This window comes from Coturnix japonica, chromosome 4 (assembly GCF_054131305.1).
Source record: "Coturnix japonica strain WE chromosome 4, WE-NBRP24, whole genome shotgun sequence".
Lineage (NCBI taxonomy): Eukaryota > Metazoa > Chordata > Aves > Galliformes > Phasianidae > Coturnix > Coturnix japonica.
The window spans coordinates 88,361,035-88,387,949 of NC_140666.1; the positions used below are offsets into that span (position 1 = coordinate 88,361,035).

General features: G+C 43.3%; 1 protein-coding gene across 3 annotated transcripts in view; it reads right to left on the reverse strand.

Annotated features, from left to right (window-relative positions):
* Nucleotides 1-11,631: 11,631 nt before the first annotated feature.
* Nucleotides 11,632-26,915, reverse strand: part of SMOX (spermine oxidase) — a 56,423-nt gene continuing 41,139 nt past the window's right edge. For all 3 annotated transcript variants that reach the window (XM_085545882.1, XM_015863035.3, XM_085545881.1), the window contains exons 3-7: nt 24,890-25,116; nt 18,850-19,023; nt 17,036-17,735; nt 13,365-13,525; nt 11,632-12,124 (exon numbers count right to left, since the gene is read on the reverse strand). In XM_085545882.1, coding sequence (XP_085402008.1) covers nt 11,987-12,124; nt 13,365-13,525; nt 17,036-17,735; nt 18,850-19,023; nt 24,890-25,116 — 1,400 coding nt within the window. In that variant the 3' untranslated portion in view covers nt 11,632-11,986. The remainder of the gene's footprint in view (nt 12,125-13,364; nt 13,526-17,035; nt 17,736-18,849; nt 19,024-24,889; nt 25,117-26,915) is intronic.

The window sequence follows — 26,915 nt, forward strand, 5'->3', positions numbered from 1 at the left end:
CCAGCCCTTGTTCCTTGAATAGAACAGCTTTGAAGGCCTTTCCACAGTGGACAGGGAGTTGGGAGCTGCCCAGAGATTTCCAAGGATCTTCAACCATCGAGTGCAATGGCATCCATTTCTTTCCCATCTTCAGATACCTAAATACCCCTCCATGGAGATATAGGTCATGTGTAGTGAACTGAAACTATTCACAGCTATGTCTGCTCTTCTTAGGTAGCTTAATGGGAACCAGCTTATGGATGAAGACAACACCATTACAATGTGTAAGTATGAGCCAGATGTCTAAACTCCATTACGGAGATCTCAGGCAATAAATCTGTTTATCTGAAGGTAGGTGTTTCATTTGGAACATCCTAGGCTATCCATCGGTATACATGGCTAGAAATTAGGGCATAAAACATTGTGCAAAATGGTTGCAGGGGCATGTTAAAAGGCATAAGCTGGAAGCAGAAGTAAATACTGGGAAATGAACAGACAGAAAGCTCCCCTTTTCTCCTGGGGAACACAAGAAATTTACTGTGGTTCTGTGTATCATCAAAATTCGATCTAACATTTGTCCTGGAGGACAAGGCACACACCACCCAATCCCTGTGGTGTTCTGGGAAGCAGAGTCCCCAGTGGGATGGGAAGAAGTAGAGATAGTAACCCATCTAAAAGTCCCATGATACAAGAGGGAAAAAAAAAGATCTTAGAGCAAAATGTTCAGTTCTGTTCACTTCAATAAGCCAAACTTATCTAACTTCAAAGATTTCCTTTGTAGAGTCCTGGTGGATAAGAGGTATCTTGGGGTTTGAAGGCTGGGGAGTAGGCATAATTTTTTTTGTGTGTGTATTTTCCTTTTATTATGCCCAGCTCTCCCATTTCCTGTTCACAATGCAGTCCCAAGCAGAACATTTTGCACATTTGGAAAACTGCTGAACTTTCTTCACTTGTCTCCCTTATGTCAAAAAAAAAACAGAAACAACTCAACTAAGACATGAGCTCTGCCCAAGATGGATTCAGATAACAAATACAACCATCTTAATAAGACCTTAAAACAAACATTCAGGTATTTCACCAAAAAATAATTCAAGTCCAGCTCCTGTGATCTATATGATCTTTTCCTTCCTCCATAGATGATATTTTATGGATGGCCCTGCACTCAACTCTGAATGCTTACTGAAATGTAACCGTAATTAAGTAGAATTAACACTGCTTGGAGATACGAAACTGTCTGTTGAATCCCCATTGTTGTCCCCTAGCAGATCTGTTGTTGCTATAAAGGTTAATAAAATAACACATGGATCAGAAATTTGAGTTGTTTTGTGGTGGGATGACGTGGTGTTTTATTTCCAGAAAGAGAAGGTCCCAAATCCTAGTGTTGTCCATGGCTGGAAGGCTTCAGCTGGCAAGGTGATAAGAAGAATAACATTACAATTTCTCCTTGTGAAACTGAGTTTTCAGTTGTAGAGTTTCAAAGACACTTGAGATGAATGCAAAAACCTAAAATCAACATGAAAGAAAAGGTCCACAAAAGCCCAAAGCCCAGCTTTACACCAGCTTGAACATCAGTTGAACTACAGTTCCATTAAGTTATCCCAAAAGCTCTTTGTTGTTTACAAGTTGCCTTGGCACAGATTGGAATTACACAACAAACACTGGAGAAAGGAAATGCCCTTGGGTTACCCTGTTTTTATTACAGCAAAGTAATTCCATGTGTTTAAAAGTCTTGCTACCTTGACAGCACCAATGTTAATCTGTGTGTAAATTGCCATTGTTTTATGCATGTTTATTACTGCAGTTTTCAGCTGGTGATTCATAGTGCAGATCCAATTTAGCTTTGACTGTTGTGGCACTTTCATTCCTAACCTATTTTAGGCTTACAAAAGCAAATGTTGCTTCACAAAACTTTAGGCTATGGGGGCATAAAAGCATACAGATATGTTTTCTTACAGGATTATATTTATGCATCTGTAAAAATAGATAAGTCTACAGAGATACACACAGAAACACATAAATGAGTATGTATTTTATATTTCAAGTACTCATTTATGCTCTTTTGGCAAAAGCATTCCTCTGTCCAGGATAAGCTTCAAACCCAGGCTGTATCCCGTAACTTTCTAAGCCAACAGATGCCACCCAAAAGATGGTATGTAAAGTGCAGCTGTTCAATCAATATTTCAACACCAAAAAAAATCAGTAAAGAGTTTTCTAATAACCCACTCCTGAAATTAGTTAACCAGGATGGATGTGAAGTCTCCATCACTAGAGTCCAGGCAAATATTTGTCTTGGGTGTTGTTTAAAATCAGGTAGATCTTGGCCCTCCTGGTTCCCTTTGAGTCATACCATCCTACATTCTGAGCTGTTTCTTCTGTCCCCTACTTTACATTTAAGGCATTAGAAAAACATCTTTTTCTAGTCCCGTGAGCTGGTCATCCATTGTGAACTGCACTATGGGTGTTAACCCCATCTCCAGTTCTATAGGTGGAAGGAAGTCCTAATTAAGGGACCCCACCACCACCACCACCACCACCACCATATACAAATGTACTATCGACAACTAATGTTAAATTCCCAGGGGAAAAAAAAGAGCAACAAAAAAGAAATCCTGTACCAGCACATACATGGAAACATCTAGTACAGTTGTTGAGAACAAACTGCATCTAATCAGTATTTCTAGAAGGAGAAAACATGCCCTGTGCATAGGGCAGGTGATGAGTCAACTACATTGACTTTAACAGCTCTGTGTTTCACATGACAGTTTCACAGAAGAAGAAAATGTAATTTGGTTAAAACTACTCACAGCTGAATGCAGAACCAATGGGAAATCCATACCTCAGAAAAGACTGGCTTTAAAATATTTGGATGTAGTCAGGATTGACGCAGATTTCTAAGGAGCCTTCATGTGGTCCATCAGAACCACTATTCTCAGGTCCTACTCTGGGCTCTATTTTTCATCTGGACCCAGATGATGTATTAAAGACTGTGTTTATGGAAACTAAAGAAATTATGAAAGAAGGAACTTGGAGGATTATGGAGAACAGGATTAGATTCAAATTCAGGATCCAAATGGCTCTGGCAACATTAAGGAACAGTTTTAAACAAATATGATGCCCTTGACCTGATGTGGCAAGTGTAAGATTCAACACTTCGGTGGGAAGAAACAACTTTCTTCCTTTAGCTTTCCTTTCTTTGAAACTGAGCTTAGAAAAAGCAGAAGACCTCAGGTATTTCTCTATAAATACTTCTGATAAAGGTTGCTAGATTCAGGGAAAAACAAAAACAACAACAACAAAACACAGGTTCCCCATCAACAACTCAACATGTGAGGTTTTAACATGCAAAACTTTGGAGATAGTAAAAAAGAAAGTGATTTTAGAATGTGTGTTTGAGCTCAGGGAGAAGTAATGGGTTTGATGTAAAATCTGTACTCCTGTTCTTCCTATAGAGCAGGTCAGGTTCATTTATCATAACATGCTGCCTGGTCTATATTTTTATGCCTGACCTGACAAGTCCTGCTGAGCTTAATATATTGCCCAGATATTGCACCTGCTTTGGTGAAACAAGAAAACAGTTTGTTAGTGCTGAACCCCCTGCTGCTGACCCAGATGAACCTCAGTGCAAAGGTCTTCTTTCCTCTCTCCTTTCCTCTCCTCTCCTCTCCTCTCCTCTCCTCTCCTCTCCTCTCCTCTCCTCTCCTCTCCTCTCCTCTCCTCTCCTCTCCTCTCCTCTCCTCTCCTCTCCTCTCCTCTCCTCTCCTCTCCTCTCCTCTTTCTCTTCCTTTCCCTTCCCTTCTCCTCCCAGCCCCCCTCCCCTCCCCATTCCCTTTCCTTTTCCTTTCTCACAATCTTGCATTGCCAGGTGATGAATACAGTGCTAATGAGGGCAACATAACATAGATGGGGAAAAAACTATGCAGACGTGGTCATGCACACAAAAGCAGTCATTAGCATTCAGCGAAGAGATGCTGAATCTTGGTGAATAGCTGAAATGAGAACCTCAGCTCTGTACCCAGCAATGGTCAAAAAGGCCAGAACATTGTTAGGGATTATTAGGAAAAGAACTGAGAATAAAGGAAAAATATCATCACGCTACACGCATAATGATAACATGCACTTAATGATATCCCTGGTGGAATGAGAATTGAAATAGTCATGTTAACTCTGGCCATATGCTCTGATGAAAGATGTAATAGACACAGAAAAGTTCAAGGGGAGAGAATTAATGACCAGAATTTTGGGAAGAAAAAAAACTTCAGACAGGCTGAATGGGATAGGAATCCTTTGCTGTAGAAGAAGTGGAGAGGATGAACATGATGATAATTTACTACAGGTGAATTACACTCAACTGCAGTTAGAGAGAGAAAGCATGGGAGGTGATGGGTTTAATGTGGAACAAGGAAATTCCTGCTTGTTCTGCAGGCTGCCAGTTGTGCTGGGCTAAACCCCAGTAAGGAAAAACATATTTTTTTGCATGACAAGAGTAGTGCTTTGCAGCAGTCATTTTGTTAGAGAGGGAAGCAACAGGAGGGCACCATTAGAGGATATGAAGCCATGGAGAAAATAGCCCAAGCTGCAGAGTGACCATATGCACACCCCACCATGGAGTTGGATGGGCATATTTGTTAATGACATGTCACTGAGAAATATTGGGGAATATAACCAGATAATGGAGACTCATAGAATCATGGAATCATTAAGGTTGGAAAAAGACCTTTAAGATCCCCAAGTCCAACCCCAACCCATCCCACCATGCTCACACAGTGCCACATCTCTACAGTTCTCATCCACATCCAGGAATGGTGACTCTACCACTCCCTGGGCAGCTGTGCCACTGTATCACCACCCTTTTGGAGAAGAATTTTCTCCTAATATTCAACCTGAAAGTTAACCAAAACACACCAGTCTTTTTTCCATTTATTTATTAAAAGACTGGATGTTATGTTGAGGGACATGGTTTAGTGGGAGCTATTAGTAATAGGAGAACGGTTGGACTGGATGATCTTTTAGGTCTTTTCCAACCTTGGTGATTCTATGATTCTATGATTTATTTCTCTGAACTCCTTCCAAAACAAAAAACACATAAATACCATCAGCTAGGAAAAACCCACCTGTGTGCTAACATCGCTGATGACTGAAAGTAGCTTGTCATTATAAGCAGAAAACAAATGGAGTGTAATCAGAGGAATCCAGACATAGGGAGATGGAGTCACTTTTATGCTAATTCATCTTCATCAGACCTCCCCAGTGGATACATTAAATGGTCTATTTATTTCAACTGAAGTTTATGATAAAACCACAGTCATGTTTTCTAGCTCTTGTAAAGGTATGTACGTGGCTATTTATGAAAACTTGTTTTTCTCTGTCTTTTTTCCTCCATAAATTCTCCCCCTTTTCTTTTTTTTCCTTTGGAAATCATTGCTTTCAAGATAGGTAAACACAAACTATTTGCTCAGCTGTGTAAGGGCAGGGGTCAGCTCACATGGGCACCACATCTCTGCCTTCTCAGTCCCAAGCTGAACCCAGCTCTGAAAAACACTTTCATTACTGTTACCAACTCGTTAACCATGTGTTGCTCTTCTGCAGTGCTCTGAGCTGGTTCTAGACCCTTGGGCCATTCTTGAAGCACAAGCATTGCTCCTTTCATCAGTTACCCAATTCTGAGGGCTCTGGTGTCACGATACATTGGTTTTATAGCTCCAAGACCCTCAGTTCCTATCTTGTCTTGGATCCAAATGGCAGTGTTTCATTATTTCCCTCTCCCACAGTGTCAGTCTAACACAACTGGTGTGACACCAATTGCTTCACACTGCTGAGGTACACTACATAATCTACCACGTTCTTCCTCCTTTTATCCTCCTCCTTAATGACTCTGAGCTAAGAAGAAGGAAAATGCTGTAGTTACCGAAAGGCTGTTGCACTGATCTGAAATAGGTGAACTCCAATAAAGGCCCAAAAAGCAGATCTTAACCACAGAATGCCCTATCTATGATGGCAAAATCCACTCTAGAGGGAATAAATATAAATCTTACAGTTAATCTGACTGTACTGAAGGGTTGTCAGTAAGCATTCCCCTATTAAAGTCCACTGATCCTGCAGCTGATTTACCCTTGTGCATTGCCTCTCTTAGTTCTTGCCATCATTATTTCATAAGCTTTTGCAAACTTTACCCTTATTTACCCATTGTAAATAATGCAAATGTTTTCTAGCCTCTCCCTTTGACTCAGGTTTCCCTCTGCCCTGGATTTTAGCCAAGACTGTATGACTTTGGCATTATTTTCTTTGAAGACCACACATTGATTTTTATATGAAGGCCCTGTCAGCGTTAGTCAGCATCCCATTATTTATAAAACCTGGTGTTTCGTTGGCTTCCTTGGCTGCAATTACAGAGTGAAAAGAGGTTTGTATTGAACTGTCTGTGCTGATGCAGAAGTGTTGCTCTCAAGCAGACACAGGTTATCTGAGAATCCCATCCTGTCCTGATTTGCTTGACTTCCCCTCTCTTCTGTGTTAGCTTACGTTCTACCAGGGCTTAACCTCCTCTGCTATGTTGTTAATTCCCTTGGCTTGTTTATGCATCTCTGAAGCTCCTCCTGGCTTTTGACTACCTAAATTAGCTCCGTGCCATCAGCAGATCCATCTGCCTCTCTTTCCAAGCCATGAATCAGAACATTAAGCAGCACAGCACAGCTGGGACTGAGCACCGTCTGTACCCAAACTGCCTCTTTAATCCTTTTTACTTTCTCCTAGGACAGCTGCAGAGCCACAAGAAGAGTTTTCTACTCATCCTGCAACCCCCTAAGCTCCCTCAGGAGGGCCTTCATTCTGACCTGGTTAGGAACCTTCTGCATCTCCAAATGCGTGGAGTGGAGCAGGTCTCCTTCAGCCACCATTTTCCTGGCATGGTCATTGAGTCACAGTTGGGATCCAGCAGGCCCATGCTCTCCCATCACCTGTTATCTCTCTGAATTTCATCATCAAGTCAATCATGTCCTATCTAAACTGCCTTATAATGTCTGGCAAGGTGTTCTGGACCACCCAGGAAAGTCCTCTTGAGATAAATTGAGGGACATTTACAGTTCATGGCTGGGTTTCTCTCCAACAAACAACAGGGGCAGAGAACTCTCTTGTCTGCCCTATTCATATTTTACCCTAAAATCATAACTGCAAGTTCTATCAAGCAGGGAGACCCCAGTGTGAGCCAGCTGACATCTGGAATCCACGCTGAAATATTTGTGTGGGGCGATGTTTCATTTAACATGGAGCTGGGGATGATCACAAGCACCATTGTGAAAGTTGTTTTCCATTTCAGCCACCTTCATCCTTTGCATTGAAGCCCATGGAGGAACCAAAGGAAGCCCTCAGACCAGCACTCCCTCAGCTGAGGTGGGTTACTATAGGCCGAGATCTCAGCTTTGAAGGTATTCATCAATGAGCCTCACTTGGCTCACTTGGCTCCTTCTCTTCCGACAATATAACTGTCATTGTAATCTTATACTTATGAAATATATATGCATAAAGAATGCATACACCAAGAATATGTGTGTGTATATAGATAGGTACATACATACCAAGAGTTTTCACTTCGAGCAAGTAAGACTGACTCAGCTGCAGTGAAAACTGTGCAGGCCCCCATTACTAAAGGGGATTATTAAAGGGTCACTTTATCCATATCCACCTCCACCTCCAAGGAGCCTGCAGCACTGCCAAAAACCTCACAGATATGGGCTCTGAGAGGCTGGAAATCATCCAGCATTTCCTATTCACTTGCCAGCTCTGCCCCCAGGTGGCACTGAAAGATATGGTTATGGGCATGGTGGGTTGTGGTTGGACTTGATGATCATTGAGGTCTTTTCCAACCTTAACGGCTCTGTGATTCTATCATCTCTTTATGGATCATCTGTTTTTGTGCCCTTCATCCCCACTGACCAGAAACTGAAGCCACTGACGAACGACATAGCCACGTTTACGTATACAAATGTTTTTATAAGTCTTCTTTAGCCACGAGATGGCAGCACAAAATCACCCTTCCTCGGTCTCTGACGATGTGCGGCTGAAAGTCATTGCAAGACCGATGAGAAACCGGTGGTGTCACCCCAAGGACGGACAGAGGAAGGGAAAAGCATCCAACCAGCAAGATGCAGATCCGAGGACAATTCTTCCACCTTCCCATCATTAACCATTTGCACTTTCAGCATCCACTCATTGCATGCACTTCTGGTAGGCTGCATTTCTCCTTTCTTTCACGTCCTTCATATATTATATTCCTTTATATAGGGTGACTTCTAAGCCTTCTCTGGGCACCCAGATTCCCTCCATCCAACTCCCTTCATCATTTGCACTGTTTTATACGTGACATCCTTTGTACATGCTGGATGGTACCCACTGTGCAAGCACACATAGGGAGGGAAAGAGTTAAACAGGGCAAACATCCAAAGCTCTGTGCTTAAAAATATTGTGCCGTAAGTATTACATGAACTAGAGAAGGTGCAACCCAAATGGTGCCCTCATTGCATAGCAGCACAGTCCTAGGGAAAGGCCAGGTCCATGGAACCAGATGGCAGAAGAGCAGGGTGACATCCCTCACTTGGGAGGTTTATCCCCAAAGCCAAATGGGAGAAGCAACCCATAGAGGGGAGAACTTTACTTAAAAGGACATTTCATTCTGAATGTGATTTGAAACACATCAATGACTTCTCTATTTAGGAAAGCCAAGCACTATTGTCACATGGTCTGCATGCATGAAAAAGGGGCTCTGAAGCCCTAACTGACATCAGCAGCTTTTCTTGGCTGTACCATGATAGAGAAGCCACAGGAGAAAGCAGCAGCTCTTCAGCATTTCAGATGTCTCAGCCTCACATGCCCAAAGAACTTGGTTTTCTACTCTGCTCTGCTTTGCTATAGATCTGGCTTCTGGGAAATCAATGTTGACTCCTTGAGGTTTACCACTACCAAAAGACTTTTCGTCTTTTGCTCTTTCAAACCCAAGGGTGCTGCTTGCTCTCCCCACAGCCCAACCCTGCCACAACTCTGCAGCGTCATAGAATCATAGAATCACCAAGGTTGGAAAAGACCTAAGAAATCACCCAGTCCAACCGTACACCTGTTACCAATAGCTCCCACTAAACCATGTCCCCCAATGCCATGAAAAGGGGTTTCACTCCTGTGGTGAAATGGGTGGAGAATAACACAAAGTCAATGTAGGGCGCTCATTTCCAACTTCTGAACAGCCATAAGGGCACCCTTCACTCCACCACCCACCTCCCTTTCAGATCTCAGGACAAGAAGGTGATAATATCTATGTATACTGACCTTCTTGAGGTTATTTCTTCCTTCTCTTTCCTTTTCCCTCTTTTTGTTGACTCTGGAAGGACCCCCTATAAGTAATTTATCAACTGGACATACGACTTCAACATAGTTAAGCAACGTGACTCCCAGCCCAGATGCTTTATAGGAAACCACAAGGAGAACACACATACTTCTCATGGGGCAACTGATGCCAAAATAGACACATTCTTCATTTTGCTCCTTGAAAGGCCCTTTGGGCAGCAGCCAGTCACACGGATAAATGACATGCAAAGAGATGAAGCAACGGCTTAAGCACGTGTCTTCTTCATCCTGCAAACTTTTTTTATCTTCTGGAAAAACATTGCTCAGACCTTTTAAAACTACGCTGATGACCACATTTTGCTCAGCTGACTTTGAAAAGGATTTATGTGTCTAAGAGGGGAAAAAAAAAAAGACAAACTCTTTACAAGGTCGAGCCAAAATCTGGCTTGTTACTGACATCTGTGCCTACTGACACAGCTCAGGGGCTGCTTACATTGGGGAGAGCGCTGCTGTTCAGCAGGACATGCAATTAAAGCGTGAGGCAGCAAATGGGACATGCTTCATACAAGTCCACATGGAAGTTGTTGTCCCAGGGGAAAAGAGCTCAGTATTATTGGGGTTAAACAGAACAGCTCTCAGCAACAACGTGCTGCCCTAGATATACCATGGTTTGTACAGCCTTGCAACCTGGGTGAAGCTCAAAGCTGGCCTCAGTTACCCAAAGCCAGCCCTCCAAACCCCAACAGTTTGGGGGATCCCAAGAGCTGCAAACCCTATTGATCCATGACACCTGACTGCACCAGCCTCCTCTTTAGGACATACTGGAAGTGAGCATTGCTGCTGTTGGCTTATTGTTAAACAAAGAAACACATGACCTGGCAAATCCTTGCCTATACAGATGGAGAACCCTTCGAGGGAAACAAATCATGCACACACACACACATGCTTCAGTGACTGAAGCTAGAACCCATTTACAAATAAACAAGTTCCTTTTCAGGAAGCTTATTTAGGTCAAAGGAGAATTCTCTTGCGGAAAGCTTGAATACAGCACACAGATGGTTCCTCATTTATCACAGTTGTGTTAACTTTGTACCAGCCAGACCTCTTTCAAGCATATTTGAGTGAGTTTTTGAAGTCTGACTTGCTCAGTACAAGAGCTGTCACTGCCTGAGGTGCTCTTCAGGTGAAGATGTGCTCTCCAGGTTACATGAGGACAAGCTGGTAGGCTCAAAACCAACCCCTGACAGGTATTTCTTACCCTTGGCATGGCGTTCAGTCTCCTCATGGCTCAGCAGCATCCATGCATTGAATACAGAGAATGAAGGAGGGAAGGGAAGGGAAGGGAAGGGAAGGGAAGGGAAGGGAAGGGAAGGGAAGGGAAGGGAAGGGAAGGGAAGGGAAGGGAAGGGAAGGGAAGGGAAGGGAAGGGAAGGGAAGGGAAGGGAAGGGAAGGGAAGGGAAGGGAAGGGAAGGGAAGGGAAGGGAAGGGAAGGGAAGGGAAGGGAAGGGAAGCTGAGAACAATTATACACAGCTGATCACATAAAGGAAGGTGTGTATCAAAGGTTCTAGAATGTCAAAGCACTGCCATGAAAGACGCAGCATCCCTGAAGGGTAAGCTGAGCTTTCCCATCTTGAGATATTTTGTCCTTACCTCGATAGAGGCAACCTCTCTATGTGGACTAAGAGAGAATGTGGGATAATTGAATTTTGAGAGTTTTAATTGAAATCCACGTCAGATACTATACATAGGCTTCACAGAATATATATATATATATTTATCCAGATATAACATGAAATGCTTTCATATTCCTTCAGTGACAGGCTGCTCCATCCCTGGAGGTGTTCAATAACCAGGTTAGACGGGGGCCTGGGCAACCTGGGTGAGCACCAGATGTGGAGGTTGGTGGCCCTGCCTGTGGCAGGGGGTTGGAACCTGATGATCCTTGGGGTCCCTTCCAACCCAAGCCAGTATATGATTATATGATTCAATGACTGTATGACAAGGGATAGGTTAAGACTATGCCCCATGAATTTCCACACAAAATTACAGAGAGGTTTCCTGAAGCACGAAGCTACTGACAGCGAGTTAAATCCACAGTGATGCAGAGGGATTCCGGTGCTGACCCAGATAAGGCAAATGACAATGTCTGTAAGGCACAATTCCTTGAACAGATACCAATCAATGAATACACAGAATCATTCCCAATATCCTCCTACTCCAAACTGTGTAGATAGAAAGAAAACCTCTATTTTTTTTACAACACTGGGGAAAAAAACCAAGTAATTACTTACTGAGCTGACTATCCAGGAAGCACACAGTCTTTTTATTACAACATTTATTTTAGTATAGAAGGCACTTACAATACAGAAAGGAAGGAAAAAAAAACAATGATAGGCACTGAAAGTGCTGTTAGAATTAAAAATGACAAACAGTTCAACAGACAAAAAAGAGCACCCTTCCCTGTTAACAATACAGCACACAGAAATGAAGCTACTGATGACCAGGTTTTTAAAACAGTTAGGGCATTTTTTTTTTCTTCTTTTTCCTGTTTTTAATAGGAAAAGATAAAGGCTGTTCTACTATGAATTGAAATAAAAAGAAAAAAAGAAAGGAATCTCCTCCACACACCTGTAAAAGGAATAAGGAGTTGGTGGTGGTTGCAAACATGGGGCCTTTTAGCTCCGGCACTGCAGGAGGTCCTGGTACATCTCAATGAGGTGAGCAGCCTCTCTCTGCCCAGAAAGCACAGCACCGTGGGTAGTGGAATAATACTTCCTGTGAGTGGCCTCCCCTGAAAACATCACCTGCATCGGCTGGAGGGGATAAGAAAAGTGGGAAAGCTCAGCAGAGTTTAATGAAAAGTATGCATGAAGCAAAAAGGAGACAGTATTTTTGTGCCCTCCCACATCCCATGAGCTGACATGTTACAGGTGTTTATAGGTGGATACTGAAACCCCAGTGTAGAGTGGGACAGGTGTAGCCCATCTGGGAACATCCAGCTCACCATTCCTGGAATGCCTGCACATGGCTCTTTTCAAGGCTATGGCACCATCCCAGCTCTCACAGCTTCAAACAAAGCTGCACAAGTCACTGAGCATCCAACTCCTGTGCTGTCTCTCTCCTATTTGCTCCCCCAAATAACGCCTCAGCCTTCTGGACATTAAAGATTTATTTGGAAATTGCAACTTCAGAAGGAAAGGCAGCCATATCTCAGAACCCACAGGGTGAAACAGTGCCTTCTCTCTCACACATCAGTAGTTCAGTGGTGGGTAAAACTGCTCCTCACTCACTTTTGAGGATTTCAGATCCCTCTCTCTTTCTCAAGAATGAGTATGAAATGTTCCAAGAGCTTCTGCTGTCTTTTTTTAATAGATTTCCATGCTAAACAAAATTACGTGGTGGCTCTGGGTGCTTGGACAGCTGCTTGGAGGCTGCATATTCATCAGCCATTGTCTCTGGATTTGGACAGGGTGAGTCTGGATTATTATTGCTCATAAGCTGAGCTGCGGTAACAATCTCCATGTGTGCTCTCAGTCTCTTTAAGAAAGCCAAGGCAGTACCTGAGGAACAAATCACTGCCCCCTGCCAAAGCACGAGGCCCTCAGCCAAGGTCTGGGTTTCCATTACCCATTCCTGCCAACACAGAAGGATTCCCTAATATGCTCCTCTGAAATATTCAGACCTGGCCATTAGCAGGGGTTATGCGTTCAGTGCTGTATACTCTGTGTATGCTTTAAATCAGAATTAACTGTGTTTTCCTAAGGAGCTCTGAACAAGCTAGTAATCCCATGAATGCAAAGATCACCATTTCAGAAGCCACCTGGATGCTCAGCTCTTGATACTTCTAGAGGGAGGTAGGAATTCCCATGGTGTTGGGATTCCAGTCACTAAGGAGGTAAAAATCCTACATCCATCATTTGTCCAGATGGGTATGTATGGAAAGCACACTATTGGAGGCCCCACCATTGTCTCTTTCAATCTGCCTCCCAGAAAACCCACTGCCCAGTGTCACGTTAGCCTTCTTGTCACTCAGCTGATTCGGGCCATACTTACAGTAGTTTTGGAGCTCTCAGCGTAAGGCAGTGGCTTAGCAAGTTTCTCCACGTCGGCCCCACTAGACCCAACCTGGGTATAGGAGTAAGATCCACGGAAATTGGGGTTGCTGCCCCAGGAGGACCGCAGGATCCGACGAGGTTTTGGAATGTTTGGATTCCCTGGGTGGAAGGAAAGAGGAGAGAATACGTGAGACTGCATTCAAGAGAAAACATCTGTGCAACTTGTGAGTGGCTTCTATCCAAAACACATCCTGGCAGAGCCTACAGGCTACATGGAAGAGATCCTACACCAGATCCCCTTTCTATTGCTGTGTTCCAGGCATCTAAATAACAGAAACAGAATCCCTTTTAATTCCAGTCATCCACTCACAGCCTTACATTTTAGGGAAGATTGCTAAAACACACAGAAGAGATATGGGAGCTTCAAAGAATCCAGGATGTATTCTAGGTAAAAAATACAGCATTCCCTGCTCTCATTTAGCTTCTAGAACATGGTGGTGATCGAGTGATTCATCTCACCTAGTTTTAGGTATGTAACTGGGTGCCCACTCTACACTAGATGATAAAACAGTCTCATAAGAGATACACCTCCAAAAAGACAATCCAAACTCTCCTTTCTTCATAGCAGCTTAGACTGGGAGATGCCCAGCTCTGAAGATTAGCTAGGTATTGTGCTATTTAGTTCTACTAAATAACTATTTACTTGTGCCTTTAATTCCTTCAAATCAGAAGCAGGTTATTGCCCTGGTGTCTAGCAGGATGATGAAATATAAGGCTGAAACACTGCAAAGGCACCTGGGTGGCTTGCTAGTGTACACCGTGAACACTTTCTAACCACTAATACGAAGACCAAATACGGCACAGGCCAGCAAACAAATACACCCTACAAACAAAATACACCCTATACATGATTGTTGTTTGAGGACTGAGCTTAACAAAGGCTCTAAAACATGCCCCTCCAAGAATCATCAAAGCAAGAATGCCTGGGATGGAAGTGAAAAGCCCAAGGGAGTCTGAGAACAGGGAGCTCTCAGATGCGTCAAGGAAATAAGTTATCGTGTTTTATTTTGAAGGGCTGTGGGAAAGCTCAGGAGAATACACCGTGAACACCATTAGAGGACACAGCAGCAAGCAGTCATCCATCATGCTGCATTACAGAAAACAATCATACAGGTAAAAGGAGTCTCTGCAGTGGGCTGATGACCCTTCTCCTGTAGATACTGCATGTTCCCATATTCCATTGCCAACGTAGAGTCAACATGTAGAATGCCAATAGAAAGATTGTCAACTGAATCATAAAATACCCAGGGTTGAAAGGGATCCATGAGGATCATCAAGTCCAACTCCTGGCTCCACAGAAGACTAAAGAAACAAAGTTTCTACTAATGTAGAACCACTACAAGCAGTGAGATGATGGCTTGGTGGATAAGGCCACGTATTTAAAAGACTGAAATTTGTTAACAAAATAATTTGTGGAATCCTCAGCTTGATTAACAATGGTATAAATCCTGTAATATTTGATAGTCACTCAGACTGGTAAAAGCAATAGCTTTGCATCTCTCTAGTGTTTCCCATGGATGACTGTGTGCCACATTCGCACAGAAGCAAACAGCAGCCTTCCCAGAAGGAAACTATTCTTCACATAGCTGTGAAGAACTGAAAAGAGATCCACTGCCTTTTGGAGAAATAGCTGGAGGACAGGAAGGACACCTCAGGGCACCTCCAGCCTCAGCTTGGCAAATCAGAGGGAGCAGGCCTGCAATTATCACCTTCTGGCATCTAATACTCAGAGCTTAGCCAACAAAGAAAGCAGAGCAAGACTTCTAATTGTCTGAAGGCATCCCATTTAATCAGATCCACAGGAGCCTGCACCCTTCTGCCAACCTGTTGGGAAGAGCTGTAGCTGTCAGTGGTTCTTAGGCTAGAACAACCCCATATGTTTTTATCAGCAAAGCCAGATAAGCCCTAGAATTAACCCACAAGTGAAATTTAAGGTTACAAAGGTATATTATCTTCTCTCAGAGAGAAATTCTCAGTATAATATAACACTGTAAAAGAATGGACTGATCGTAGGACTTGTCCAGAACCTTCTGAAGGCAATGGAAAAGGCTCCACAAGCAACAGAGCAAGGAAGACCTGAACTACCTTACAGAAGAGCCTCTCCTTCCATCAAGTGCAGGGTCAAGTCTAAGCTTCTGGGGAGCAATGGTAAAATTATGAACCCAAATAAGTATGTCCCCAAAAAAACAACAGGTGGGTTTTTGTTTTCTTTCTGGAAAAAGAAGTGGAACAGGTCACGTTATATAACTGGTGTTTCAAGGAAAGGTTGGAGACTTTTGCAGTCTTATGCACAAAACATTCACTGCAGGGCAAAGCTCTGTAATATTCCATGTGAATTTCTCCAGGGTTAGATAACCCAGGATTGGAGGCTGATACAGCAATCATTCAGCTGAAGAGTCTGATGGACGGTGACCAGGTGCAGCATCAGCTGGAACAGCAACTGCAGCACATACCAATGACTCAGTGCCAAGGTATTTCCATCCCAGGAGAAAAAGAGGAACATCCAGCACAATAACAATAACAGCAAAGGAGCACAACAAAGAAGAGGGAGAGTAGGAGAGTATACTCTCATATGCCAAATTAAGACAAAGCCAAAGAATGGATTCTCATAGATAAATTCAGATGTTAAAAAAAAAAGAAAAAGAAAAAGAAAAAGGAGGTTAAGTGAAAAGAGCTGCAGAAAACAAGGTTGTTTATACTCTCAGGGAGACGTCAGCACTAGAACTTGGCTTTAAAGCCTCCTGTCGTGCTTCCATAGAGCAGCAGCTGGCCTGCTGAAGTCAAGAGGAATGAAGGCGTGTGTGTACTGCTACTGCAACGTAATGCAGGGATACCCAACACCACTGAAAACAAACAGCTCAGGAAGCAGAAGCTGCCCAGAGCTCAGCACTGACTCATCCTACTTCTCTGAGGGCTGCAGTAGAACCACAGGGTCACCATCATCCATCAGAGATGTATCACAAAAGGATTCAGTTTTGGACCCAGCAATGGAGTTTTGGAAAACAAAGTCTAGCCAATGTTTTCTAAAGAGACTACTAAAATGTAAAACCTCTTCTGGCAATGGCCAGCTATGCAGACAGTCCTCAGCTTCCAGGTCCCCTTTTCTACATCTCTCCATTCTCAGCAGCAAATGGTCTGTAAATGCAGGGTAAAGCTACACTTGTGAAGGCAAATGTCTTCAATTAACTGGAGGTCGTGGACAAGAGGTAAGGCTGGAAACTCACTGGGTGTCGACATTTGGGTAGCATGAGGTAACAGATATAAATAGGTTAATTGAGGGATTGTTTCGAGAATAGCACAAAATATATCTAATCTTGGAGGACACTGCTCTTACAAATACTTACAGTTTGTGATTAAACAAAGCAGAGGATGTGGAATCCTCAAGCACCACTTCCTGAGCTGGTTATCAGCCCCTCTGTATAAATAGCTTCCAGGCAACACCCGAGCAGGAGGTATGCTGGAAGTACTTATCCAACCCAATCAGAGCAACATAAGATGACAAAGAACTAAAAATTACTCTAGCATACTTCCTCCCTTATGGCTATTCTACACTCAACCCCCACCCTCCTTCTCTTTTCCACTCACTCGATAAAACAGGGCATGACTGACCTGTAAATTTCCGTAGCATTTCGGTGCAGGTTTCTGCCACAGTTTCATCATCACACTTCTCCATGATCAAAGCCTCTTCTCCACAGATCCAGCCACTCAGCACATGGCCGTACCGCTCTGGTGGGTAGAGTACATCGAAGCTGCAGATCTTCTTGTACCACAGCTCCTCGGGATAAGTCAAGCTCTCGCTCTCCGCTTCATCTTCCCAAACAAATTGGATGCTGTTGCATTCAGAACTCCAGAAGGGCTCTTCAAACTCAAGGAAAATCTTGTCGGTGGTATTGATGCCCAGTTTCTCAATGGCCATCACCTTCTCCTCAGGCAAGCGGGGATGGAACAGGCTCTCGTGGCGTTTCTTCAAGACTCCCAGGGACACGGTCACAATGACATGGTCAGCTGGGATGAACTCACAGTCCTCGCACTCCACGAAGACATTGGAGCTCTTGTCCTCTTCAGGGAGGTCACTGTTGTGGTCAGCCACCCTCTCAATCTCTTTGCTGACTGACTGGTTCCAGTGGATGCACTTGACCGGTTTGCGGAGCTGAATGACAGATTCAGGAATGGAGCGGGCTAAAATCTCCACGATTTTAATGAAACCACATGGAATGATGTGATGAGCCCCAGGGATCTCCGTCCATTCCCCGAATTCACTGAGTGAGACTTCATCCATGCTGTGGGAACTGCTCTCACAACTCTCTACCTAAGGAAAAGCAACACAGAAACAACATTGCCACAGAGCAACTCACTGCAAGGACAAAAAGCAGATGTTCAAACTGGGAATCCTGAATCCCCCTCTTAAAGCACATTATAGTAACAAGCAAAAAAGCGTTCTGCAAGATCTGATGAAATCTGACCCTTAACCTTGCTTCTAGTTAGAGAAACCGCTTCATTATGGTCACAAGCTGCACTGGCCTTGGTTGCATTGGCCACAGTTCCATCAGCCATGGTTAAGAGATTATATGTCTCCTCCTGATGACACTGGGTTACAGTTCTGACTGTCTCCTAGCATTAAAAGCCCACAGCCCTGTCCAGGGACTTGCTGCTTGGTGCTCCCATAGCAGAAGCTGGGGCTGTGTTGATCAGATGCTCTTCCCCATGTTAATAAATGTCCCTTTAAGGAGCCAGGAAAAAATTTTGGCAGCTATTTCTACTGTCTGCAGTTTTCAGCATGCTATCAGTAAGTAATCAGCAAGCTTTATATCCACAACCTGTAGGTCAATGTTAGCAAGAGTATTAGGCATAGATGCAGCTTGCATCAATCCCTCAAACGAAGGCAGAAATGCTTGGTCTGCCTCATGATAAGCTTCAAATAAAGATGCACAGGACACAGTGATCTAAGAACCTTCAAATCACGATTATTCCCACACTGTAGTTCTTTAAGCATTTTAGATGAAGGGAACTTTACAGTTAACTTCAGCTCCGGCTGAAATAATGAAATAGGAATGACTGTTACACTCTACTTTTGGAGTGCTTGATACTGCACGGTGATCTCATTTAGGCCAAGGCATAAAGATAAAAAGAACGAGGGAAGCTGTGAGGAAAGATGATTAGGACACTGGTTTATACAGTCTGCCTTTGACTTTATTACTTTACCTTTCAAAATGATTTCCAGTGATTTCTTCGTACCAAAGTTGTTGCACTGTTTCCTACAGCCCACTGTCTTAGCATATGTCTCAAGAGAAAAGGTTGTCTACATAAACAAAACACTGCCCAACAGCAAGAGCCCACAGATAGCAATTCCTCAGTGATGGGATAGGTCTCTGAGGTCCCAAATTGTCTAGTAAAAACAATTAAACAACAATGTGTACACACACCTTAAGGTACTGCTGGATCATGGCTAGTTTCAACCTCTTGACAGCTTCTGTGTCATCTGGATCAGCTTTGACACGTTTCCGGACTACGTCCCGTGTAAAGACGCCCACACTATTCTGGCTCTCAGCATTGACTGGTTTACCTCGTTGGAAGAACTCCTGAGTCAGGTTATAGACCTGCAAGAGATGGGACAGGAAGATGGACAACGTGATTCACAGCAGCATCCAAGCCCCATGCAGGAACGCTTTTTCCTCCATTCAAATAGAGCATGTTCAGGTTACCTTCCCTTGCCAACCTCTGAGATTTAGTTCATTGCACCACATGTGACTGCACCCACAGCTGTGCTGGGCAGAAGGAAGGAAACAAGATTTCCCTCCAAGCAAAGAAAAATAGCCTAAGATAATCACCCTTACTTGCCAGCAACAGTCTAGTCACTATTGAGTCATGATTAAGTTAATATTAACTGACTATTAAGTTAGGATTCATTTGAACACGTGTCTTCTGTCACTTGCAGAAGAGCAGGTGACGTAGTCCATTCAAAGTCCTCTCCCACCTCTGTGTCCCAGGTGCAGCCCCAGACAGACAAACTCTCAGTGAGTTTTTCCTATCTAAATTGTTTGACTATAACTCGTCATCTTTTTTTGGAGACACAAAATCAGGCACACTGAGGGCTTCAGTTCAAAAATAAGGGCTTGGCAGGCAGCTAGTTGTCTATCAAAGGCTCCAAGAGCTTCCCATTGTCTACTGATACAGCTAATTAATCATGTTCCAGCTTCCCTCACTTCAGTGCTCCTCAGAAGCTTGATTTTTCTCGGGTTTTAGGAGTAATGTGAATTTCAGGAGGCAAAATGGAAGAATAATGAAGATGGGATGGTGCTGAGAGAAAACGCACAGGAATGGTAGGAACAGGAGAGAGCAGGTATATGAGCAAATGGAGGAAAGAACAGATTAGGATAAATAAAGAATGAGGAGAAAACTTAAGAAGGAAGTATAGTGGAAAAAAGAGAAAATACATTGTAAGAATAAGAAAAATGAGTAGAGGTGCTGAAGATAAGTGAGACTTGCAGACACTGAGATATGGAGCCTCTTCAAAGAGATTTCCAGGTGAGAAAGGTGAAGACCAATAACCTTTACAAAACAGAGGCTTCCAGCAAAAGGGAATGATATCTTCTCTATCTCCTAGAGACAGCAATAGAATTCGGCAGTTTCAGCACCCCATTACTCTCAATCCATATATTTCCAAGGCCCAGACCATCTCCAGCAAGTAGAAGCTTCAAGGACCTCGTGACAACACAATGCAGCTCAGCTTCCATAAGCTGATTGCACACTATAAGCAGATAACACGTTAACAAGACAAGCAAAGCTGTGTTAAAATCCAGCTACCATTTGGCCAAAAGGATATGAGAGCCATGGGTATGTTTTTATTAACTGTTGTACTCTTCATTGCCCAACAGAGAGAAGAGCAGAAATGCCCAACTCACTGTGCTGAGAGTCACCAAGTAAAGCTGTTCCTATGGATGTCATCCCATCAATCAGATAATGAATGAATGCATGACTGGCACCCAGATTTATTATTATTTTTTCTCAGAATCCTTGTTATTTCAGTGCTTTTATCCACTGTCAGGAAAGAAGCATGAGGATAAATGACAGCAAATCCTACATCAAGACATCCCATGTCTGGGTTCAGGCAGAAAAATTAGCCCTAAAAGCACATCCACAAGAACTATCAGCAGAAGCAAAAGAAGTAGAATATCTCAAGCAACACATCTTAGGCACGTTTCATCCCTAGTTCTGAGGATTTACATTCAGTCCTGAGTATATACGGGATTGAAGATCAAATATTAAAATATGAATAGGTGTTAATGGAAAGGGTATAATTCTACAGTGGCTCCACTTTTTCTGTCTTCTTTCTGACCGGCTTGAGGGTGTACAATAACAAGGATCTCTGAAAGGAACGTGGGCTCTACCCAAGGATGTTCCCTCTATTACCTGCATGTGTTTACTACGTCAGTGCTCACTCACCACAGGAAGAGGCTCTAAATAAAGAAGTTTCTCAGGGCTGAAGGATGTCAGGAAAGCACATCCCAAGCCACACTCCTTCCTGTCAGTGCCAGCGACGATCCACATCCTTGCCATTTCCTCACTTGGCTTAAAAACTCAAGTGACTTAATCCCCGATCAGCCCTCAACCTTGATGGAGATAGGCTCATGTTGTTACTAGGCCAGACAGCTGCCAGTGCAAAAGAAAGCCAGGGAGGGAACACCGACTCTTGCTGGCCCTTTGGTCCAGCTCTCTAAATAACGCAACACACTGGAGCTTAATTGGAGATGGCAGGAAGCCCAGCATAGGGTGGGGGTGTGAAGGGTGGAAGAGTGTGTCATTCTTTGGCTGCATCCCACCCCCAGTGTATAAGAGAAAGCTGAGAGATAACAAGGCCATTAATTAGCTGATTGTTAGAGAGAGTTCCTCAGAAGGAGGCCTTCAGGGACCATGCCCTTACTGAGAAATCTAAGTAAAAACAGGCACATTCCCCAAATCAGGCTGGCCAGTCGAATGCAAAACACATGGGCAAGCATAGTGCATTTAATTGAAGCTCACCACCTTCACATATACCTGGGAACTGACCATAAATTCTTGTCTGCAGAGGAAAATAAGGACTAAACAGTGACAGAACTGACCCACCTTAACTCTAAGATAGACTGTCCCCAGTTACACTTTTCCATATGCACAAACAGACACTCCAGCTGCAAGCATAACCCCCAGCCTTCCCACTCCTGTCCCTTTTCTTTGTGGGTCACACATAAAGAGATTGAATACTAAAATCCTCCTGGCCTCAGACTCCCTGAATTATCCTACCCAGAGTAGAGTGAAAGATGGGAAGATCAAGAATGTGTGGCATCACACCCCAGTGAACCACCCAGTGGCACTGAAGGATGTGGTTAGTGGGCATGATGGTGACGGGTTGATGGCTGGACTTGCTGATCTTAGTGGTCTTTTCCAGCCTTAATGATTCTCTGATTCAGTGCTGGTGCACAACTTCTGCTCCCCTCTTTGAAGGCTGAGCAAATGGACAGTAACCCTGAGCAGTGCCAGTCCTGCACAGTGCAAGGTCTGAGACAGTCTTACAACAACATGGGTTCTCAGCTAAGACAGATTCCCATAGGGAACTTTCTGCTATAGAAGATGGCTCAGCTTCCTTGTAACCAGACAGAGTATAATGTGAGGCATCCTTTCAGCTGTTAGAAATCCAGGCTACTGCAAACAAAAAGAAGCAAAACTCACATAGAAGCAGAAGCCAGCCAAAAAAGATTGGATAAGAGCCTGGAAAAAGCCTCAGGACTCTCCAGATGTATTAGTGAGGCTAAGATGGGATGCGCTGCCATTCACAATAGGGGAATTCAACATGCAGAGGGAGATCTCACCTTGTTGGCTGCAGTCTCAGTGACCCCATATCCCCAAGCAAAACACTTGAGGGAGATCCTCTGTGCTTTGCACTCACTTGAATTTGGCATCCAAATGACAAAATAACTGAGACTAGAGAAATACACATCGAGAAGCAGAGGTGGAGGCACACACAGAGCCCAAGCATATGGCTACAGCAAAAGGAGAGCCGTCAGAGCATGGGAAGGGAGCCGGCTGTGCAAGGGAAGGCAGGCATCTGAAGCTGTGACAAATTTAGCCCCTGTCCATTCAGGACTACATTTTCCACTGTTAATGCCAGTGCTCCATTCCTGATTAGGCTTTGCATCTTTTTTTTTTTTTTCTTCTCCTTTTTGAGTCAGGACAGCTTGTGTCAGTCACAGCTTTTGCTTTATGAGTCTTTTCTACAGCTGAGAGATGACACGTGATGTTGAACCAAGGCTCCAAGAAGGGTTTGGGAGATCCTATGAGGCAAAGCAGGAACCTGACCTCAGGGTTTGGTGATCTGTAAAATGGTTGTTTGTGTTGGACAACACAGTATTCCAACACCTAAAATCCAACCTCCTAAAAGTACAGAGTGACAAAAGCAAGGGGGTGGTAGGAAGGAGGAGAGGAAAAAAATAGAAAAGCACCAGGCTGACTCAGCACATGTAAACAGAAACATTCCCTGCATTTATGTCAGAGGAAAAGGTTCCCAAAGCCGCCTGCATACTGCACATGTTCCTGTCTTCCCCCTCACTGAGGCACTTATATATACATACAGCCTTTTTAAGTGGGGATTTTCAGGGGGTCACAGAACCACTCTTCCTGGTCAGTGCAGGGAAGAACTTGGTCTGCCACATTAACTCACTGCAGATTGTCCAATCTGACACCCTGGAACAAGAAGCTAAATAAAACCATGGGTTACCTTGCAAGACATTCAAGCACGATTTGAGGGACTGAAGAGAAAGCAACAGCAACCAGAGGCTGCCTGATGTCCCCTCCTTGAGTAAGCTGTCCCTTGTAAATTCTTTATTGCAGAGCGTAGCTGTAGACATTTTTACAATTCATAAATGTGAAATCATTCTCTGTTTCCTAGCAATAAAGATATCCTGTGGCAACGATAAGGTAATTACACATTGCGTACAGAAGATTAACTTTAAATGTGTTGTTCTCTCGTGTCACTGGCTGCCTCCTTCTTCTTGCTTTAAAAGAAAGGGCACATTTACCAAATTAATCATTTTTAAAACGCTGGCACCTTGTTACAGCCTTTATCTTACTGACTGTATCTCAAAGCCAAGTAGCTCTCATCTTTGTACTCTCTTCTCCTTTCAGAGTCAGCACCTGACACCCTCCCTTTGCTGGAGACTTTCTCAATCATCTCTGAGATAGGACGATCCCTGAGCAGTGCAAGGAGTTGGTGGAGTTCCATTAGCATAAGAAATGCTGCTCACTGAGGTATTTTCACTTATTTCCTCCTCCTCTTCAATTGCAATATGCTATTAATCCTGTTCCATGTGTTTTACCCATCTTTCATTCTGGCTGGCTGTGGTTCTGTTTTGACCCAGTAGGCTGAGAAAGCAGTCCAGACGTATTACCTCCACCTACATTTGTCCAGAATGATCTCCTTTCCATACTGAATTACTAAATAATTCCACACTGGATTTCTAAGGTTGCTAAATCCCTCCCATAGTGAGTTTTCTTTGAAATTCCTATGACTTTTCTCTAAAAGTGAAATAATTCTGTGCCATCTCATCACAGATTGCAGAGCCTCAGGATATATTATACATCCTTCCTCCACATTCAGTTCTTAATAATTCTTTACAGGCTACAGTGATTTTTCTCTTGGAGACTTTCTAAATGTTCGTGGACAGATTGTTAAACAGAAACTATCCAAGGGTAATCTCACTCTACTGTGCATTTATCCACGCATCAAATACTATGAAGCTCATCATCAGATGAAAATCTGAAGGTTGTGGGCATGCTTACAGACTGATGAAAATAATAATGCTTGGCTGTGATTAGGAATATTTTTAGGTTCTGTATGTGTAGCTGTGTGGGGTTTTTTTTCCTGTTTGGCTCTTCTATCACATCCTAAGGCCCTCTTCTGTTCAGCGCATATGAGGAGATCAGTAAACACTGAGCAAAAACTGGTTAGAAAGACTTTAAACCAAACCCAATGATGGCTTGAATCTACAATAAAAGATGTCCCTTTCCTTCAGATGCAGGAAGACTTGCAATTCTTACGACACTGAGTTGACTTTGGCACGCCACACTGTACACTATGGTATTTATAACATCAATAAAATGTCACAGGGCTACAGTGTTTAGCTGGTTGTTGCTAAGCTTTTGCATTCTGCTTTGTATAGTAATTTGATCCCTCCTTTACCCTTTTAATTAAGTAGCAACTTTCTACAGCAAATGATTGCGTCTCCCCAGCAATCACTGGAAGTGATTAAATTGATGACGTGGAAAAATCGTTCATCCTAACAACAGTAATCCCACGTTAGAGACAAATGGGTGTTACTTAAGCAGATGAACAAAAACTCAGGCTTGACTTTTTGAGAAGAGATTCAAGACATTACTGGCAGAAATAACAGAGGCTGCCAGTGTTTCATGCAAAACTACGAGCTGAATACCAACCTCGTTGTATAAATCACTGAATTCTTCAACCACATCTTTGGGGATCCTTTGCCCATTGTTGGTAAGATGATAAGCCACCCCATTCTTGGAGTAAAGACTGATCCGGCCAACGCTTCTCTCACCATCAGTAGTCTCTTCAAGTAAACCATTGTCTTCTGCTAGATGATAGACTGGGTTTCCATGTGAACCATGAATCCACGTAGCTCCCAGTTCAAAAGTGGCGTGCCCTGCCAAAAAGAATCAAGGAATTATTAAGGTTGGAAAAGACCTCTAAGATCATCAAGTCCAACCATCAACACTTCACCACCATGGCCAAGTAGGAGAGAAAGAGCACATATAGATTACCTAAAGACTTCAAATATCTGCTGTACTGTAGAGGAGGGGATAAAAGGAAAAACTGGTACTGCCCTGGGACAGCAACCCTGATCTACAAACGGAACCCTTTCCTGTAATTAAAAATGAATGTTATTTACAAATATGGTTTGTGTTACAATTAGTTAATGGTCAGACTAAATGAAATAGAAAAATGCATTTCCGTTCCTCAGATGAGGGAACGGATCTTATTTTAGTACTGATATCCTTGAAAATTTCCATCAGGTTCTTTAAAAGCTGCAGATTAAGCGTCAAACACATTTTGCTTCCAGCAAAACAGAAGGAGTTTGGTCAGCCCTGCTCTCCTCCTTTCCTTATGACTAACAGGGTTTGAACCAGCATTGGGCTGATAGCACAGGACAATGTTCAGCAGCTGAAGGAGGTGCTGAAAATAAGCTGAAGTCATGTCTCTTACCCACATTTTTACAGATTCTCAGAAGTCCTGCAGCAAAGTTTAACAGAGCAGCATCACAGATAACAGCACACTGTGCAGCTCGCTCTGCAGCGGTGTGCAAATGCCTCATTAACTGGGATGCTAATAGAACCCGGCTTGATGAAGGAAGGATCACGCAGTCAGCAGTCATCAGATACTGTTTAAGATGTAAATTGATGCTCAGCTAGAAAGCCACTGCAGCACCATACTCATGCAGTCAAGTTCAATAGGTGAAAGCTCCAAGAAATGTGGCTGAGACACTGCCTCAAAGATAAACTCCATATACCCCATTTTGCTAAGCAGACAACAGCCTTGTCACTAAACAGCACAACTGTCCTTCAAAATACACATCACAGATGTGAGTGTATGTTCCTTACGTGCATTCTTATGTGTGTCTTACGTGTCTCAAAGCATGAGGATCAGAGTATCCAGGCACAAAGATGAATACTGAAGTTACTGCAATTGCAGTCCATGCACACCCAGCCTGGCGGAAATGACTGCTGTATGTTGGCAGCCAAAGGTACAAAGCTCATAAATATTGCATGTGGCAGTCACCTCATTAAGGCAATCCTCCTGCGAGTCATCACATGCCAGATCAGTAGCAGGCATAGTGCCTGCTGCGTTATGTCAGGACTTTGCTCTCTGCAGCACGAACAATCTTCCTGCATGGAGCTCTTATTTATAGGGCACCTGAGCTTTGAAAGAAGAATATATTGGTGCTCAGTTGCAAGAATGATGCGTTGCTGTTTTCAGTAGCTGCATGGAATAGCATCAAATGCCAACGCATTGAAAACAGTCGTTCTTGCCTGTGGGTCTGAGAAACTCACTATCATCTCCATCATGGATAAGCTAGTTGTTACCTAATATAAGTTACGTGATCAATTATTTAACAGTGTAAAGTTAAAGGACATATTTTTTAAGCAAAGAAAAATTTAATTAACTTCCGAAAGATTTTTTTTGTTTCAATCTTAATCTACTTAGAACAAATCTGTCGATACAACAAAAATAAAGTCTACTTCCTACTCTGCAAATGCGATTACTGAGATACCAGCAGCAGTCAAAACAGGCCCATGCACAACAATACAGCAGAGCATCAGTCTTCCAAAGGAATGCACAGATTGCATATCAAGCCTTCTGACTACGCACAGGAACTCTCCCATTTCCCTTTGAAGCCCTGACTATTCCTTGCGTATCCTGTCATGAAATATCTGCAGTAGGGAC